The following is a 19,857-nucleotide window of genomic DNA, read 5'->3' on the forward strand; positions in this document are numbered from 1 at the left end:
ACATGATTTTCTCTGCTTCCTTGTACGTAAAGTATTTGTTTTCTGTTTGGTCTTAAACTGCTGAGAATGGCATTTCTCCTTTCTTGCACTTCCTGGGAGTCAGAGCAGAATCTGTGAACATTTCTGGATGATTTATTTAATAACAAATATACTGTTATCTGTTCCCCTCCTCAGTCTCCCAAGTGATGAGCAGTTTCAGGGGTATACATGGGTATACATCACAAGAGGAAGCAAAGTCAGGCTCTGTTTACAAATCTGCTTGTGTATTCATTTTGTTTAAATCAATAAAGCTATTGGTGCTGTTATTTGCATATTTAATTTCATCTATTCAATTACGCATATTGTGCAGGTTAACTAATATGAACTGTATTGCAAACACTTTAATTTGCGGTGCCGAAATTTAATTCAGTGTGCGGCCCCTCGCGGCCCACTTTACTTGAGAGCTTGGCCCGCACTGGATTATATGTGGTAACACGCACTTTAAGGCACGTAAAAGCTCCGCCGCAGTGGCTTTCTGGGAAATGTAGTCTTCCCCACCGCCCTCTCGGGATTGGCTCTTGCCTCAACGCCTTTCTTATAGGAGGCGTCTTGCGTAGAGGCCAGGCCAGCCATTGGTCAGCCGGCAGCCAATAGCTGCCGAGAGTTCCCTCCGGGCTTCCCCGATTGTTGTGGCCCGTCGGAAGCGGCGCAGGTGTGCGCAGGCGCGCCTCGCGAACTCACCTGTCTTCCGGCTCTACCTGTCCGCGCTGGAGCCGGAGGATGCGGCTGCGCTCGGGGGTCTTCGCCTCCGCCTGCCTGCTAGTGCAGGCGCTGGGCGTCGGGCTCTTCCTCAGGGGCTTTTTCCCGGTGCCGGTGAGGTCGCTGCCTAGGAGCGGGGCGCTTGCCGGGCCGCCGGCGGAGCCGCCTCCCACAGGTAAGCGCTTTGCCTCCTACCTGGCGGCGTGGGGGGGCGGGAAAGGTGTGGGGAGCGTCTCTTCCAGGCCTTGTGGGGGGTTGCACGCTTGAAAACAACGGGGGTCGGCCTCTTTCTCGTCGCTCAACCCGTGAGTTCACCCCTCCACACCCTTTTCATGGGAAAGAGGCGTGGGCGGGGTAGCTGCTCCACCCCTAAAACAAGTAAATACAGTGGTACCTCAGGTTACATACGCTTCAGGTTACAGACGCTTCAGGTTAGAGACTCTGCTAACCCAGAAATATTACCTCGGGTTAAGAACTTTGCTTCAGGATGAGAACAGAAATTGTGCTCCAGCAGCACGGCAGCAGCAGCAGGAGGCTCCATTAGCTAAAGTGGTGCTTAAGGTTAAGAACAGTTTCAGGTTAAGAACGGACCTCTGGAACGAAGTACCACTGTAATTGAAAATAGCTTACAAGTAGAAATAAGTAAAAAGATTTCGACAGGTTTTCCTGAGCACTTGGGGTAAAAAGAAAGGGATTTAAAACAACTGTTGTCCAATCTAAACCAAGTCCTTATTACGGTCAGGGGCCAGCATAATAGCACCTCCATACATAAATGTAACATGCTAGATAGGCAATAGCGTAACTGTTGAAGTAAAAAGGTAAAGGACCCCTGGACGGTTAAGTCCAGTCAAAGGCGACTATGGGGTTGCAGTGCTCATCTTGCTTTCAGGCCGAGGGAGCCGGCGTTTGTCCACAGACAGCTTTCCGGGTCATGTGGCCAGCATGACTAAACTGCTTCTGGCACAACGGGACACTGTGACGGAAACCAGAGTGCGCAGAAACGCTGTTTACCTTCCCGCCACAGCGGTACCCATTTATCTACTGGTGTGCTTTTGAACTGCTAGGTTGGCAGGAGCTGGGACACAGCAATGGGAGCTCTCTCCGTTGTGGGGATTCGAACCGCCGACCTTCCAATCGGCAAGCCTTAGAGGCTCAGTGGTTTAGACCATAGCTCCACTCGTGTCCCGCAAACTGCCAAAGTAGAGGGTACACTTACTCATGCTCACAGTTACAGTAGAACAGCATAAGATGAAAACACATGAAACATGTAAATCAAGCCTTCAGTTTTAGACCTGCCGTGTCGAACTGTTGTTGAGACATTTCATTCTGAATCTGCTAGACAGAGCCAGAGAGAAGGTGATGACAGGTGAGTGTCCTGCCCCCTTCCCAACATAAATCCTGCCTACGCCCATGGAAAGAGGCTCTGCCTTGCATGCAGAAGGTCCCAGGGGCAACCTCCAAGGAGCCCTGGGATTAAGCCTTTTCTGAAACCCAGGAGAGCCACAGCCAGGCAGTACTGAGTTAGATGCACCCAGTGGCCTGACCCACTACAGTAGACGCTCAGGTTGCAAACATGATCCGTGCAGGAGGCACGTTCGCAACCCGCAGCGTTCGCAGCCTGCAGCATCTGCGGACACGTGGGTTGCTATTCAGTGCTTCTGCGCATGCGCAAAGCGTGATTTAGCGCTTTGTGCAAGCGCTGAAACCTGGAAGTAACCTGTTCCGGCACTTCCGGGTTCAGTGCGGTGCACAACCCCAAAACACATGACCTGAAGCGTCTGTAACCCGAGGTATGACTATATAAGGCAGTGTCCTTTGTCTCTCCACAACCACCAGCCATCACGTAGCCCAGGAGAGAGGGAGGGCAAGTGAGTAGGGAGTGAGCTGGCAGGTTGCCCACTTTCTGCAGCAAGGCAGACAACTGGGGGATAGTATTTACACTGAAAACTAACCCTTGACTTGATGACTCATACATGTCCTAAATATATTTTAGGATTCTCTTCCAACTGGACGAAGGTGCCATCCCCTCTCTTTAAAAAAGCTGTCATAGTACTGATTGATGCCTTGAGAGATGACTTTGTGTTTGGCTCAAAAGGCAAAAGGTTCATGCCCTACACAACCCAGCTGGTGGAAAGAGGAACATCTCATAGTTTTGTAGCGGAAGCCAAGCCACCTACAGTCACCATGCCTCGAATTAAGGTAAGTTCTGATATTTGCTTCAGAACAATGTTAGAAATTAGCCGGCATGTTTTGCAACCAGTGCGGGTCTGATTGCAGCCATGTGGAGATCTCTGGCTGCCATGTTGACGACTGACATCTCCATCTGGCTGGCCTCTCCAGCTTTCTAAAACAGCTAAGCAGAAGGGCTAATTTATTACATTTATATCCCACCTTTTCCTCCAAGGAGTACATGGCTTATCACCTCCTCAGTTAATCCCAACAACAATCCTGTGAGGTAGGTTTAAGAGGCTGTGATTGGCCCAAGGTCACCCAGTGAGCTTCACGGCTTTGTGGGGATTTGAACCCTGATCTCACCGGTCCCAGTCTGACACTCTAACCACTGCACCACCCTGCCTTCCTAGAGCACTTCTGCTGTGGGACAGCTATATAAGTTAAGCAAGTAAATAAATATGGGGAAAGCAGAATGTCACTTAGAGAAGGATCTGAAATCTTTCTTTGAAGCTTGAAATTCTTTTATTCTGGGTTGTTTTATTTAATGTTTTAATGTGGTATAAAGTTCTTTGAGATTTTTTTAAAATATAAAGCTGTATAAATATGAAATTAATAATAAAAATATTAATACATTTCATTTTAAAAATGGCCCCTAGATATTCCATTGCTGCGACCGTAACCTAGGTTTAAGGTGCCATTTGGTGATTAGCTGACATATATGAGTTTCTAATACTGCTTCAGAATTGCTTGTACTTTTTTGAGAGGACTTCCAGGTTAGCAAGCACTCTAGGTGTAGGACAGAATTTCAAGCGTCCGGTATCTTTGTGCAAGACAGAATCTTGCTAGCTGTTTCTTCCCCTTAGAACTTCCCACTACTTAAGAGGCACCCTGCTTTTGAACAGAGCAGAGGCTTGTCTCTTCAATAGCAGCAACTATTGAGAGGAAAACTAGCCAAACTTTGCATGTGTTTGTGGTCCTCATACATTTATGTTCCTCCTTTTGATCCTGGCCATTGGCTTTGTTGTTATAATGAAGGGCAGACAATGGAAAATCTCCTGTTGTCATATTGAGGGTGGATGGTTTATAAAGTTTTTGAAAAAATGTTTCTTGAGCGGAACCAGTAATGACTTCTGCTAAGTGTTCATGAGATCAGGGTGTAATTTTATCTATATTCTTTGCCCCAGGGAAATTTGCTTAGCAACTCCTTTGTTTTCTGAGATTATATCTACATTTCCCCAAAGACTTGCAAACATACACATGTTCACAACTATGAGGACTAGAAACTAACATTTTTTTTAAAAAAAGGGAAACAGATTATTTAATCTGAATTATGTGATGTATCCGGTAGCTTTCTTGGGCTGCTGTATGTAGTTCCAGCCCAACAAAGTACCTACAAACAAATTGGGATCAGGATATCCAAATTCCACAAAACAGAAGAGTATAAACCAGTTATATACAACACCTTTATATCACAAATATGAACAAATGAAGACTGACATAACCTTTAAATACTTTAAGATTTAATGGGTGTGCCAGTACATTTTAGGAAGCAACATATTACAACTAGCTGTTGCAGAATTTTTAAAATTTTTTTTAAAACCATGGATTCAGAGCAGGAAATGTGCTAAATTGTGTTTTTACGGTATAATTGGTTGCATGTAAGAGCTCCATGAGCTTGCTTAGGCTAACCAACAAAAGCTGCTGACATTAAGGATGGAAATACAGTCATACCTCGGGTTACAGATGCTTCAGGTTGCACATTTTTGGGTTGCACACTGTGCCAAACCCGGAAGTACTGGAACGGGTTACTTTTGGGTTTCAGCGCATGCACAGAAGCACCGAATCGCAACCCGAGTGTCCACTGTATGCTTTAATGGGTTGCAGGCAACCAACACGTCCCATTAGCTCAAGGATTTTTGCTTGCATGGTGGGACGCTACCCCATCCTCCCATGTGTGTGCCCTGTGCCCTCCCCTAATCTGTTCTGGAGTGTTGGGGGAACTCCTAGAACAGATGTAGGGCGTGCATAATTTAGTGCTGCCTTTTTATATGCCACAACAGCTGCCAGGGTAGTGATTGCCACTAAGTGGAAATCTCAGGACACGCCAACAAAGGAAGAGTGGATTTGTAAATTAAGTGAGTATATAGAATTGGCAAAATGAACTTCAGTTATAAGATATCAATCAAATCAAAAGTTAAGAATGGAGTGGAAGTATTTCGAAGATTATATGTCAAAATATTGTTCTAAAAATGACATTCTAATAGGCTTAGAATAAAAAACGTAAGCAATAACAAAGCCAATAAAGAAAGAGGGGAAAATCAGAATTTAACAAAAGCAGTTTATTATAGAATGCAAGGGAAAAAAGGTAGAAAGAAATATAAAGAAGTCGAATTGCTGTGGAGGAAAGTAGAGGGTGGGGTGGGTGGGTTTTATAATTAAGCATATAATTATGCAGCTGTTGTAATTTAGATATTATATTTTACATGAGGGAATCATTGGGAATTTTGGTTATTATGTATATATGTTAAGTTTCAATAAAGATCTTAAAATAAAAACAAAAATAATAATTTAGTGCTACCTTGGATACAACCCAGTACTTTAAAGAATTCATCTGGTCCTATGCATTAAGAATATTCCTGTTGGGAGTTAATGGTGGGCTGTTTGCTTTAAAGGCTCAGATCTCCAATATCTACATGTGTCATTGTGGTGATATGATTGTTGAGGGGCAGCAATAACTAATATCTTTTTTTGCTGTATCTTAAATGAGAGTAAGGAGGCAAGCGCTCCTTTATCAGGTGTTGGCTGGAGATGTGAAAGTCCTTGTGAACCCCCACCCCACCCCCAGTTTCCCCTCCAGTTTCCACCCCTCCTCATTTTTTTTTTTTTACAGACCTTCACATCTCTAGTGTTTGCATCCAGAAAGATAAAATCCAGCACAAAATAAGACATAAAAAGGCAGGCTCCCACTTCATTAGAAGCACGACCACGTGGGAAGTTTCAGCTGGGTGATGTGATAAACTGAGCTAAATGTATAGAAGAGAGTTATTGCTGGTGTTACTACCTCTTCTTGTTTGTTGCTTGAACTTCCTGTCCTTTGTCAGAAGTGCCCAAGGTATATTGAAGCAACAGTAAAACATACCTATCCATCACTCTAAAATCAATAATCAATAGAGGGAGGATACTAAAACCAATTCTTCGTTTTCCCAAACCAGGATAAAACCTTCAGCAAACAATGGAAGCTGTAGAAACATGGTGCACCTCTTTGAGGAGGGAGTTCTACATTCTTGGGGCTACCACCGAGAAGTCCCCCTCAAGAGCTCACTGCTCCTCCTCAAACCACCAGGAGGTTGTCTTCCAATTGTCTTAATCCCAGGCTGGTCTGTAGGGGAGGAAACACTCCTTCAGATATAAAATTGCCTGTGCTATTTTTGAATCTCACAAAAGATTTTGAAGTGCTCCCCCCGGTATTTTTTTACTCATGCACCACTCTGAGCTGTGTTTAGTGTGTGGACTGAACCCAGGGACATATTTAAGCTATCCCATCACTAACTGCAAGAAGCAGCCCAGGTTTGGTCTTAGGTTTGACCTTGATGGGGGCCTCATTGAGCTGTGAGAAAGGTAGGAATGGGCAAAATAAAATGAACTTTTCTGTTCTAAAGACAAAATAAAACATGCAACCCTCAGGAATCTCTATAGCAAGGAACGCATACTACAGCCGTACCTTGGTTTTCAAACCGCCTTGTTCCTGAACGTTTTGGCTCCTGAACAAACGAAACACGGAAGTGACTGTTCCGGTTTTTTAATGTTCTTTTGGAAGCCGAACATCCAGCGGGGCTTCCGATTGGCTGCAGGAGCTTCCTGCAGCCAATCAGAAGCCGCGATTTGGACGTCGAAAGCTTTGGAAGTCAAACAGACTTCCAGAATGGATTCTGTTCGACTTCCAAGGTACAACTATACTATTTTGTGCATCAGGATAATAATTCCTCAGTACTAATATTAAATGAGTTTCTAATTAAATACTCTGACAACATCAAGAACTGTGTTATTAGAACTTAATGAGCCGTTGCAATTAATTCATCTTGTGCCCTTAAAACTTACTGTGAAGTTTCCAAAAAAAGACATTGCAATCTCTGTCCCAAAATAGATGCCTGTGAGGATTGATTGTCTGCTTCGGAAAGTGGCCGTCATCACAATTTGTCTTAAGTATCGGTTTCTTTTAATTTTGGTGAATGGATTCTGTAAATGATGCACAACAGCTACAGCGCAGTTGATCAACTTTTTAATTTTGTGTGTTGTGAAACGGCACTCGGTGCTTGTTGTGTCTTTTCCTTGTCTCGTTTTTGCTGTACAGCTGGAATCTTTCCAAGTTTAATATTGGGGATGGGCAGAAGTCTGAGGAGAGGGGATGGATGTGTGAGCAGAGGAGGCAGGGGAGCTGGATGATGATCTGGGGGAAGGGACCAGTGATATGTGGGGTTTTGTGCAACCCGTGAGGCAGGTGCCAAGGAGAGCCAAGGGGAAGAGACTGGGCACCCAGAGACAAGGGGAAAGGAGGTGGGAGGAGAGATTCAGGGAGTCTCAGAGGCAGAAGGGGCTGTGCCGGTCCCAGGGAGAGTCTTGCCTTTGGTCCTCCCTTCCACTGTCTCCATGCATAACGAGGGTCATAAAGTGATGGGAGGAACTAGAGCAGAGTTGTAGGGTGCTAGCCCCCATTGAGAGATTTTACGTTCTTGGGCACCATGATCACTGCAGATGGTGACAGCAGTCACAAAATTAAAAGACGCCTGCTTCTTGGGAGAAAGGCAATGACAAACCTAGACAGCCTCTTAAAAAGCAGAGACATCACCTTGCCAACAAAGATCTGTATAGTTAAAGCTATGGTTTTCCCAGTAGTGATGTATGGCAGTGAGAGCTGGACCATAAAGAAGGCTGATCGCCGAAGAATTGATGCTTTTAATTATGGTGCTGGAGGAGACTCTTGAGAGTCCCATGGACTGCAAGAAGATCCAACCTCTCCATTCTTAAGGAAATCAGCCCTGAGTGCTCACTGGAAGGACAGATGGTGAAGCTGAGGCTCCAATACTTTGGCTAACTCATGAGAAGAGAAGACTCCCTGGAAAAGACCCTGATGTTGGGAAAGATGGAGGGCACAAGGAGAAGGGGACGACAGAGGACGAGATGGTTGGACAGTGTTCTCAAACCTACCAGCATGAGTTTGACCAAACTGCGGGAGTCAGTGGAAGACAGGAGTGCCTGGCATGCTCTGGTCCAGGGGGTCACGAAGAGTCGGACACGACTAAACAACAACAAAGCCCCCATTGCATCAGACAAGGGGTTTAAAGTTAGTTGAAAGGGCTGTGGTCCTAGAGCTGCTCCATCTGTCCAAGTCGGAGTGCAGGGCAGTAGAATTAGATTGCCTAGGCAGCTACTTAGCAGGGGTGGTGTGTGTTACCATTGCACCTTAGGAGATGATGCAGCTGAGTTCTTTGTTATAAAGAAATAAACTTCCAAAAGCATGCCTTCATTGGGCTGGGTTTGCTCTGGACATTCTTGATCTCCTATCTAAACTTTCAGTGTTGGATCCTGGGAGCTGGGAACATTTTTCTCTTTGTTGACGGATAGAAGTTCTATTTTTCTTAGATAGCAAATAATCATTTGCCTTGATGCTGGCGGCGGCTAGGGACTGAGGGCCAGGTGAGTTCCCACCCTTCTTTCCAGGCTTAGGGCTGGTTCATAACATGGGTGAGGGTTATGTAGAGACACAGCCAAACCCAAGCAAAGCATCAGGCTACTGTGCTCTGTCAGGAGGAGGACTAAAGGTATGGTATGGTTTATTTAGATACTGCACTTTAGCCTGAAGGCCCCCATAGCGTTGAGCACCAGTAATACATATCAATGCAGAAGAAATAGCCCATAAAAGTACAATTCATAAAAAACACCAAGCAAAGCCCAAAAAAATATATATAAATAAAAATAGGGGCAGGATTTTGAATGGGGTTGGGGGTGGGAAATGAAATGTTCCATTACGTGCTGGTCCAAGGAATGCACTCCATATCGGAAGATGTCTCTTAGCACTATTCCATTCCTAGAAGACTTGGGCAGCTAGAAGTTCCTGTGCTCTTCTGTACAACTCAGTTGCCAGCTGTTCGCTTTGGGACGCAGGTCACGCACCCCTGAAGTCCTCCACCTGTAAGTGCCTGAGCAGAAAGGAGTGGCTGGCCAGCAGATGGCAGACAGACGAGCAGAGAATAACAGACAGCAACTTCACCCAGTCCTCCTCTCACACTTTAGCCCAACATGGGCCCCACGTGTTCTCCCCCTTCTATTCTGTTGGGTAGAAGACTACTGCCAAGAATAACTTCCATTGAAAATAATCTCAGCTTTGCATTGTGTGCGAACTGGGAATCCTGGCTTACAACTGAATGATGAACCCGTTGTTTCTTGGGTTTGCACATAATGCTAGGCTAAGATTCCCATCACCCTTGAACCTCGGCCATGCTGACTGTGGGGTGATGGGAGGGAGGAATCCAGCAACAATTGGAGGATACCACATTGGCTATCCTTGTGTACATTTCTAACTGAGACTTGCTTGGCAGTTGTGTAGATGTGTTCTCTCTGGTTTTTTGTTGTTAAAAAAGTGTCTCAGAATTGGTTCATCAAGCCTGTTACAGATGATTGTAATAGCGTTTTTTCCTGTCCATGCACCCTTGCCCTAAGGCAGTCTCCTCCTCTTCTCAAACCCTATCAAGATGTTTCACCCTCCGCTTTTGTGGGGCATCTGTTTGCAGGCACTTACAACGGGGAGCATCCCGGGTTTCATCGATGTCATCATGAATCTCAATTCTCCAGCCTTGCTGGAAGACAACTTGATACAGCAGGCCAAAGCAGCTGGGAAAAGGATAATCTTCTATGGTGATGATACTTGGGTTCGATTATTTCCAAAGCAGTTTGTGGAATATGATGGAACAACATCTTTTTTTGTCTCGGACTATACTGAGGTAAGAAAATGCTCCGGTACAGTGATGTAAGAAATTGCATTGTTAGGTTTGTGTGCAAATGATTACTGTGTGAAAATTTGATTTATTTTTGCCTATGTGTTCTTAAAGATCTGTATATTAATGCATAGCAAAAAAGCTAAATTGATCTGTGATACTCTAAAGCATGTTTTAGTTGCCACATTTCTAAAATGGGTATGTATTTCATGTCTGCGTTGTTTTTGGTGGTTTCTTTTGCAATTGGAGGCAGTCAAATAATTGACAAGCTCTGCCTCCCCATTTGTGATGAACTACTAAAAGCTCCATATGTGGTTGTCACAAAATACAGGCCGGCATTCCTTACTTTAGCTCAGGAATGGAGAGCTCCAGAAGATGCCAGACTCCAACTCCCATCATTGCTGAGCATTGGCCACGCTGACTGCAGCTGATGGGGGTTGGAGTTTAACATCATCTTGAGGACCACTGATTGATTCCTCAGCTCTGCCCTAGCCGGCACAAACCCTTGAAGGCTTTGGAGTTGCCATTTGCAGCAAGTACAACTCGTCCAAAAGGACGTGGGTGGCGCTGTGGTCTAAACCACTGAGCCTCTTGGGCTTGCTGATTAGAAGGTCGGTGGTTTGAATCCCCATGACGGGGTGAGCTCTCGTTGCTCTGCCCCAGCTCCTGCCAACCTAGCAGTTAGAAAGCACACCAAAAGTGCAAGTAGATAAATAGGTACCGTTCTGGTGGGAAGGTAAATGGCGTTTCTGTGCGCTGCTCTGGTTTTGGTGTTCCGTTGCACCAGAAGTGGCTTAGTCATGCTGGCCACATGTCCCAGAAAAACTGTCTACGGACAAATGCCAGCTCCCTCTGCCTCTAAAGCGAGATGAGCGCTGCAACCCCAGAGTTGTCTGCGACTGGACTTAACTGTCAGGGGTCCTTTACCTTTTTTACAACTGGTCCACTTGGAACGGTTCTCTAGAACTTCAGGCAGGGCTCTTTCCGGTCCCTTTTAATTTTGTATTTACTATGTTTTATATGCTGCCTTTTCTACCAAAGAACTCAATACTATTTATTTATTTTAAAACAATGGATACATGAGATACAAGGAAGCTAGGGAGAAGAGGAAAATAACTTACTTGAATATTGCCTTTTTCATACGGTTATGTTAATGACCAGGCAGAGAAGTCTCTGCAAGAGATGGTTCTGGGAGGGAAGAAACAAAATGGTGCCTTCTCCTAGCTGAGCCAATGGGGAGAGCCTAGCTTTTTCAACTCTTCCTCTACCACATCTGCATGGAAGGGTTTTTACAAGAGCCTTCTAACTGGAGATGCCAAGGATTGAGTTCCCGCTGTGAAAACCATGCCATGATCTCTGGCTCTTCCCAAACTGATGCACATGACATCATCATCATTATTATTATTATTATTACAATGTTTTGAAAGGTATAGTCTCTGCTTCTGTTGTAGGAGTTTAAAACTTCTGCCACTGCCTTGGTAGCATGAGGATTGGCAGCCTGGTCTTGTGGATTGCAGCCGAGTGTGCTCTGATTCAGAGAACCAGTTAACCTGCAACATGCTGTGCTTAGAGGCTTAGAAATTCAGTTAGGTCCACATGGTTACATAATTCTTATTAACTGGCCATCTGCCTAAAGATCCTTCTATACCAGTGTTTCCCAGACTTGGGTTTCCAGATGTTTTTTTTCTGGACTACAATTCCCATCATCCCTGATTATTGGTCTCGCTAGCTAGGGATGATGGGAGTTGTAGTCCAAAAACAGCAGGCGACCCAAGTTTGGGAAACACTGTTCTATAGTGTTTCTTGGACTCCAACACTCCAGAGGAGAGGGGCATCATGTCTGAACGCTCCCCAGTTGAAAACAGCTCATTGTATGTAGAAAATGAGCATGTCTGTGAGAGACATTCAGCCTTGACTTCTCCCTTTAGTGTGCAGTTTCCCCTCTTGTGTAGGAAATGATCGGAATCATTGCAGTGTGATAAAGTCCAGGAACAGCTTTTCCCCTTGGATTCTGCCGACTGTATAAACTGCAAGCTTGAAAAATTAAGATGGCGTAGGACTTTCAACCTGACTTTGCTTATCCTTTCCCTCTTAAGGTTGATGATAATGTTACCAGACACTTGGATAATGTGATGAAAAGAGAAGACTGGGATTTGCTCATCCTTCACTACTTGGGGCTGGACCATATTGGTCATCTGAGTGGACCGCACAGTCCTTTAATAGGGCCAAAGCTTTCTGAAATGGATAACATCATCAAGAAGATTCATACATCTCTCCTCTCCAAGGTGACATGCATATATATATTGATGTAAATTTAATCATGAGAGTAGGAACAGCATATGAAGCCTTAGGTTTCTATCCAATGTCATTTATACACTTATCGGCCTGTCCCAATGCATGCTTACTTGCAAGAAAGTCCCACAATATGTAGCAATTCTTATTCTCAGGCAAATGTACATAGGTTTACTGCCTTCGTGGTGCTGTCGCCTTTGACGTTTGGGGCAAGTTAACCTGATGCCCTTGAAAATCTTGGCCAATGTGTTAAGGATACGAGTAATCCTAACAATTAAAAACTTCATCAATGCGTGTGGCACAATTTCAGGCATTATGCAAAGGCTGTTTTCAGGCGTTCATGGCTATTTCAGGCGTTATGCAAAGGCAAATCCATGTTTGCCACCACCTGACAACTCAACACGAAGCTGCATCCGATGGCAGCTCTCTCGGCAAGGGCACCTGTGTGTAATACACACAACTGTGGTACTCAGATTGCACCTTTTTTCAGTGAAATGAGTTGAGTGACCTTAAAGCTCCATAAGGGAAAGGACCAACTGCCAACTTTTACCAGGGTGTGTGTAAAAAGGAAAAAAACAAAACAAAAAACAGTTTGTGGCTTAGTTACTTGAAAAAGTGATGCCGGGGCTCAAATCTGAGAATGCCACCTGATTTGGAAATTATTCCATCCTCCCTCAATCCCCGATGCGTTGGGGGACTCTCTGTACTTCCGAAGCCATTAAGGAAATACCCTCTGAAACCGCTCTAGTGTTTGAGGAGAAATAGGTGCCTTTTTGGAGTTGGGGGGAGTCCTGTCTGTGCTGTGTGGCACAAACTACATGTGCCATGGTGCTGCTCTCTGCCTTTTTCTTTTGGGTGAACAGTACAGTCGTACCTTGGTTGCCAAACACCTTGCGACTCAAACGTTTTGGCTCCCAAACACCGCAAACTTGGAAGTGAGTGTTCCGGTTTGTGAACATTCTTTTTTTTTTTTTTTGAAAATAATATTTATTTAGGTTTCATAGAAACTTACAATAATACAAAAAAAGAAAAATAAACAAAAAAAGAAAGAAAAAAAGATACAAAAAACAGAAAAAATAAAATAACAATTAAAAACAAATCAATCTTTCCATATCCTTACTTTCATTCGCTTGTTTCCCTGACCTCCTCACACCTCCCTTTTTTGCGTTCCCATTCAATTAATTAATTCAGCAAATCCTTTCCCTCTTTGATCTTATCTTAATCTTTTGTCTTAATATATTTTTACTTCAAATTCCCATCTATTAACAATCCATTTTTACATAAATCTTAATAACATTACTGCTAAAGCCACTTAACTTCAATCCAACATCATTCTAACATTCCTTAATTTTACAATATTTATGTAAATAGTCCTTAAATTTCTTCCAGTCTTCTTCCTTCGACTCTTCTCCCTGGTTTCGGATTCTGCCAGTCATCTCAGCCAATTCCATATAGTCCATCACCTTCATCTGCCATTCTTCCAGTGTGGGTAGCTCTTGTGTCTCAGTTTGTGAACATTCTTTGGAACCTGAACGTCCGACGCAGCTTCTGCAGCTTCTGATTGGCTGCAGCAGCTTCCTGCAGCCAATAGGAAGCCGCGCTGTGGTTTCCGAACATTTTGGAAGTTGAACGGACTTCTGGAACGGATTCCGTTCGACTTCCAAGGTACCACTGTGGTGGCCCTCCGTTTGTGAAATGCTCTCCCCAGGGATGTTCGCCTGGCACCTTTATTATGTACTTTTAGGCACCAGGCAAAAACATTCCTCTTCAGCTGGCCCTTTGGCTGCTTAATATTCTACAGCCTTTTAAATGTGTCTGTGGGAATGGGGGAGTATTGCTTTGCTGTTTTGTTCTATGTATTTACTTGTTTTTATCCTGTATTTAATTCTGCGAACTGCCCTGAGGTCTTATGACAAAGGGCGGTATATAAATCCAATAGATAAATAAAAAACAAACAATTGGCTGAATGGCAGCCATTCCTCAAACTGCAGATGGGGAACCTGGTGCCCTCTACACATTGTTGGCCTCCACTTCCCATCTGCCCCAGCCAGCATGACCAGCAGTGAGGGATATGGGGAGCTGGACCTCCCAACAGCTTCTACAGCGCCATGGGTGCCCTGTTCCTGCTCAAACAGTTTTGACTACGACAGCCTGTGCTTTCTGAGCTTAGATGTTGTGAGTTAAGGAAACGAAATGGTCAAAGGAGTATGTCAATCGCCCCGCTAAGCCCTCTGCAATTTCCTTCCTTTGCAGGAGGAGGGAGAGGTGACTTCACCCCACCTGCTTGTTGTGTGTGGCGACCATGGGATGTCTGAAACGGGGAGCCACGGGGGATCCTCAGAGGGCGAAGTGCGAACGCCCCTGCTTTTCGTCAGCTCTGCTTTCGACAGGGCCGGGGGTAAGGGCTGGATTCCTCTTGCCGGTGTTGTTATTTCAGTAAAGAGATCCAGCTGCTTTTATTAAAAAGTGCCGCAGAGGAGTAGCTGCTCCCTTGTGAAATGACGCAACTTTAGAAAGGTGTGCTTAGTGTGTCCTGGTAGACAGACAGTCTTATTTCAGAAAAAAGACAGAGTTAAAAATGTCTCAGGTCTGTGGCAGCCCTAGCATTAATAACGCCAGGACAGCTGCACAAATTATTATAGCTAGGAAGTGGAAGGGGCAAGGTTGAATATAAAATGGAAGAATGGTACAAAGAACTGTGGGATATAGCTATTAATGATCAATTGACATATGCCATTAAGGTAAGACATGGAATATGCAGGAGAAATGATTTTGAGGAGATGGGGAAGGTATTTGTAGAATTTGTACTGTTAAAATGGAAAGGGGTCAAACCATCGCGAGAGGTGTTGAAATTTTGGGAGGTTGGATAGTTACACTGGAATGGCCTTGGTGCTGGGGTGCACATTTTTTCCCCTTATTTATTTATGATTATTACTTTGTCAAAATAATAATAAATAAAAAATGTCAGGAATCACCCTTCCCCACTGTGGGTTTTTTCTTTTCTTTCCCCCCCGGACTACCAATCCCCTCAGCCTTAGGTATCACAGTGAAACTTCTTGATCTGTTTTGGTTAAAACGTGACACTGATAATGCCAAGGTTGCAGGTTCAGTCCCCTTATGGGCTGGCTGCATATTCCTGCATTGCAGGGGGTTGGACTAGATGATCCTCAGGGTCCCTTCCAACTCTACAATTCTGTGATCAGAAGGAACATGATTGTGTAGCAAATACCTCTTTGCAGTTATCATATTTTTGGGAAGGCAAGCCAGCGAAGTCTTAGCTGGCGTCTTTCTCCTCTCAGGTCTCCTGAAACCTCCAGAGCTTGTTCAGCAGACTGACTTGGCCGTCACGCTGGCCATAGGCCTTGGCTTGCCCATCTCAAGGAACAGCGTCGGGCAGCTTTTGTTGCCTGTCGTGCAGCAGAAGACGGTGAGAGAGCAGCTGCGGTACTTGCATTTAAATGGGTTCCAGCTTAGCAGACTCCTCCAGGAGAACATGGCTACCTATGAAAAAGGCAAGTAAGTTAATGTCTGCGCTTTTTATGATAGCTGTCGAAATGTTCTTAACCCACAGGAAACCCGCTTTGAAGAAATAACAATATTCTGATTGTTAGGAGGTTGAAATACTGTAGATTTTTGTAGCATGACAGGAGAGAGACAGGATCAAAAGCTGAGTTAATTAATAGGTTAGACTGTTAAGATAAATTACCCAACAAAAATTGAGAAAGATGGAAAGAATTTGCTGAAACAATTAACTAAACTAGAATACAAAAAGGGAGGTGTGAGGAGGTCGATGAAACAAGTAAATGAAAGATAAAGATATGGAATATTGGATGTGTGTTTTTTATTGTTGTATTGGTTTTTATGCTTTTTTATTTTTTTCCCTTTTTTAATGTATCGTAATGTATGTCTTGTTAATTTTTTTGTGGTTTTCTTTTCTTCTTTTTTTCTGTAATTTTTAAACTTTTAATAAATATCATGTTAAAAAACAAAACAAAAGCAACTCTTGTTCTTGTGACTCAACGGTCAGGGATGGTTCCCTCCTCCTAAGGCAGAACCTGCCGATGGTCACTTTCTGCTCTGGTGTGGACATACAGGCTGAGGCATTTAGTAATTTGCACATTTAAATCCCGCCTGCAGAGGGAAATGGCAGCTCTTCTCCCTTATTTATTTTAATTTAGTTTAAACAGTGTATAAAACAAATGAGTTGTTAGCTTTAACAGTGGTTTAAAGCGGACACGTGCTCATAAACACTTACTTGGATTTCTTTGCAAACTGTGTTTCGGATTCTGTTTAAAACTCAGTGGTTGCGAGGGAACCATCACAGACCTTTATGTCTCGATACAAGTAAGAAGAATCCTTTCTGCAGATCCCTCGAATAACTTTCCGGTCTGCGTTAATGTCTCTTGTGACTAGATCCTGGATACCAGCAGTTTAAGATGGCGGAAAAATCCCACGGAAGTTGGATCAAGCTCTATTTGGAAGGGAACACCTCGGAAGTCCTCAGAAACCTTGGCAAAAAAGTTCTCAGGCAGTATTTAGAGGCCATCAGGGTCCTCAGCTCTTCCTTGAGCAAGCAAGTGGCACAATATGACACGTATTCAATGATAATGGGAACCATCATTGTTCTGGAGGTACGGTTGAGTGTACAGAAGCCATGAAAATTTTCAGTTCAGTCAATAAGTCACTTACATTATCTCTTTTTCAAGTTGGGTGGTTAACCTACTTAGAAAGTACTTTGTTCATGCTCTGAAACAAGCTGACGCAGCACCAGCCTCTTGACTCAAATTTAGGTGGCAACATATCGGCAAGGAGCAGTGGGATGTTTCTTCAGAAGTTGCTGCCCTGGCCTTGCACCTTACATGTGTTGTCTCTGGTTTCCATATGGGCAGTATAAAAATACTGGGATGCGGGTGGCTTCGTTATGCTGGCCACATGACCCGGAAGCTGTACGCCGGCTCCCTCGGCCAATAAAGCGAGATGAGCGCCGCAACCCCAGAGTCAGTCACAACTGGACCTAATGGTCAGGGGTCCCTTTACCTTTATAAAAATACTGTTTTTCTGACAGTAGCAAAAGCTTCACTATCTAGATCCATGCTGCCTATATTTGCGTCGAAAACCTTGTACGTGCAAGACGCCCCATGCTGGATTGCAGACTTTCTCCTCAGTTTCCAAAGTTTTGTTTTCCTACGTGGCATTGGGAAGGGGCTGCTATTTGAGAGACCCAAGCCTGAAACTCTTATGAGCGTGGGAAAATATTTTGTGTGTGTGTTTTTCCTGTCGGATCCTGGCCATAGAGTCTGCGGCTCAAACGGTATAGCGTTGGGTAAAAGAGCAAGTCTTGCCTTTGCTCGCAAAATGCTCACGAGCAGTAGATGCAGAGAAACGCTGTCTTGCTCGGGTAGTTTGAGAAGTCAGCCGGTCTGGTCTGTCCCTTGTGCCACGCATAATGTGAAATAATGCAGGACCCTAACTAAATATAAAAAAGAGCCAGAGTGGTATAGGGGCACGAGAGTGTTAGGCTAAGACATTGGAGACCAGAGTTCAAAATCCCGCTCAGCCATGGCCACTGGGTGACGTTTGAGCCAGTCAGCCTAGCCCAGCTCCCAGGGTTGTTGAAAGGACAAAATGGAGGTGTGCAGTGGGGAGGACCAGGTCCGCCCCCTTGAGGCCATTGGAGGAAAATCAGGATGGAAACGTAATGGTCAAAAAACCAAAAAACTTCTCCTTCCACCGGTTTTGAGTTCAAGACTCTCATGGGATGTTCTTACTTGTTTTCTCCTCCTAGGTGCTGGTGCTGCTACTCTTGAGTACCGCAAAAGCTCTAAGCAGCAGGGCGGAACTGGAAGTGCCCCTCTCCCCATTGTGCTCTCTGCTGTTCTACCTGACATGCCTGATGCTCTGTGCGGTTCATGTCGTCGTGTGCACTTCGACGGAGAGCTCGTGCTATTTCTGCAGCATCTCCTGGCTGACAGCCATTGGAGTGATCATGCTGATTTCCGGGCTTCTCTGCGTCATTCTCTCTGCCCTGGAAAAGGTGTTTGTGAACCCCAAACAAATGGCAAAGGTAATAGTTACAGGAATGTAATTTAAGCTGCCGGGGAATGTGGATCTGTAGTTTTCTTGTGCCTCGTTGCTTCGGAAAACCACTACACCTTTCACATGGTAACTTAAACCAGTGTTTCCCAAACATGGGTCTCCAGCTGTTTTCGGACTACAATTCCCATCATCCCTGACCACTGGTCTTGGTAGCGAGGGATGATGGGAGTTGTAGTCCAAAAACAGCTGGCGACCCAAGGTTGGGGAACACTGCTTTAAACCTTTGCAAGGAAAAGCATACATTGTGCAGCATGCTGCACATTTATGTTCAGCACCACCACTTCTGCCTGTCGGTAGCCGCTGATAGGCAGACAAGCCCACAATGTTCTCCTTAATGAGACTGACCTGGCACCTACATCTCAATCTTTTCCATGCTAAGCAAAAGCGTTGCTTTTTGTCCCAGGCATTTTAGCTTGTGGAAAGCATGCTAACAATTGCATTGGTGTTGTTACTGTGTTTGTACTGCTATACAGTTAGTTGCATAATGACCTGGAATTCTAAATAGGATGGTCTCTCTCCCCAGACCACCCCCAGGCTGGAATTGGACATTAAACGACTCCCACTTCTTTGCTTTTCCATTGCCTGTTTAATTTTATTTTTTTAAACCCACCTACTGCTCCTCAACATGCTAGGTTGGTGAGGTCTTGCAGTCCAAGGCTGTTACAAATGATCTTAGCGTGGCAAATTGCGAACATCGATTTGCCACAGTGGTGATATTGCTGCCTGAAAGGTAAGCTGCTCTCAGTTATAATGACTAAATTACCAGTGCCTAAGAGCAGAGTTCAGGGAGATTAGTGGTGGTGGAGCTGCTGGCTCGGCTCTTCTGCAAAGCTTCAACGGGCATCTTTTAGTCTTTGAAAACCGCTGCATGAAAGCTGCTTCTCCCAGTAATCCATGTTATCCGATTTTTATACTGGAGCGGTAATGAAAACCCTAGTTTTGAAGTCACGTCTATAGATTTCAGTTTAACTGCTTTTTAATATGCAGTTTCTTGCAAAAGCGCTCTGGGAATACAGTAGCTTTGTATAAAAGTGGCATAAAATTGTGACGGGGAAAAACTAGCACAGAAAAAGGGGAAGCACGCGAAGGAAATTAAGCCCCTCCCTTTTGACTCAAACCCCCTTTTTTGACCAGTTTATGTACGTGGGCAGAAGTGTGCAAGCTATGGGGAACCTTAGCTTGGAACTGGTGAGGATGATGGAATTGGTGAGTACCAAAATCAGTACAGCTGTGAGTTTATGAGCAAACCTTTTAAAGCTACATTGGTTCCGGTGGTGTCGCTGTATGAGAGATCGAAAAGAAAGCATTAAAGATTACTCTTTTGGCTAAGAGCAAGTGGTAACTTCCCTTGACTTGTAGGTTTAACCTTGTGCACTTCTTCAGAATCTTAACATTGAGGTTTTGTTAATACAGTCATACCTTGTGTTGCGTTCCGCTCTTGTTATGGACTTTCAGCTTACGAATGTGGAAAACCCGGAAGTGTTTACTTCTGGGTTCGCCGCCCACGCAGAAGCAATCTGCATGCTTCACACATGTGCAGAAGCAATCTGTGTGCTTTGCACACACA

The 19,857-nt window shown here is 44.5% G+C and overlaps 1 protein-coding gene across 4 annotated transcripts in view; it reads left to right on the plus strand.

Moving 5' to 3' along the window:
* Nucleotides 1-648: 648 nt before the first annotated feature.
* Nucleotides 649-19,857, plus strand: part of PIGG (phosphatidylinositol glycan anchor biosynthesis class G (EMM blood group)) — a 57,568-nt gene continuing 38,359 nt past the window's right edge. For 2 of the 4 annotated variants that reach the window (XM_077921553.1, XM_077921554.1), the window contains exons 1-8: nt 649-913; nt 2,732-2,937; nt 9,699-9,908; nt 11,999-12,187; nt 14,448-14,592; nt 15,494-15,706; nt 16,608-16,825; nt 17,980-18,258. In XM_077921553.1, coding sequence (XP_077777679.1) covers nt 760-913; nt 2,732-2,937; nt 9,699-9,908; nt 11,999-12,187; nt 14,448-14,592; nt 15,494-15,706; nt 16,608-16,825; nt 17,980-18,258 — 1,614 coding nt within the window. In that variant the 5' untranslated portion in view covers nt 649-759. Of the gene's footprint in view, nt 914-2,731; nt 2,938-9,698; nt 9,909-11,998; nt 12,188-14,447; nt 14,593-15,493; nt 15,711-16,607; nt 16,826-17,979; nt 18,259-19,857 lie in introns of those variants that run through there. The other 2 variants (XM_077921552.1, XM_077921555.1) reach the window with 2 other exon arrangements.

This window comes from Podarcis muralis, chromosome 17 (assembly GCF_964188315.1).
Source record: "Podarcis muralis chromosome 17, rPodMur119.hap1.1, whole genome shotgun sequence".
Classification (NCBI taxonomy): Eukaryota; Metazoa; Chordata; class Lepidosauria; order Squamata; family Lacertidae; genus Podarcis; species Podarcis muralis.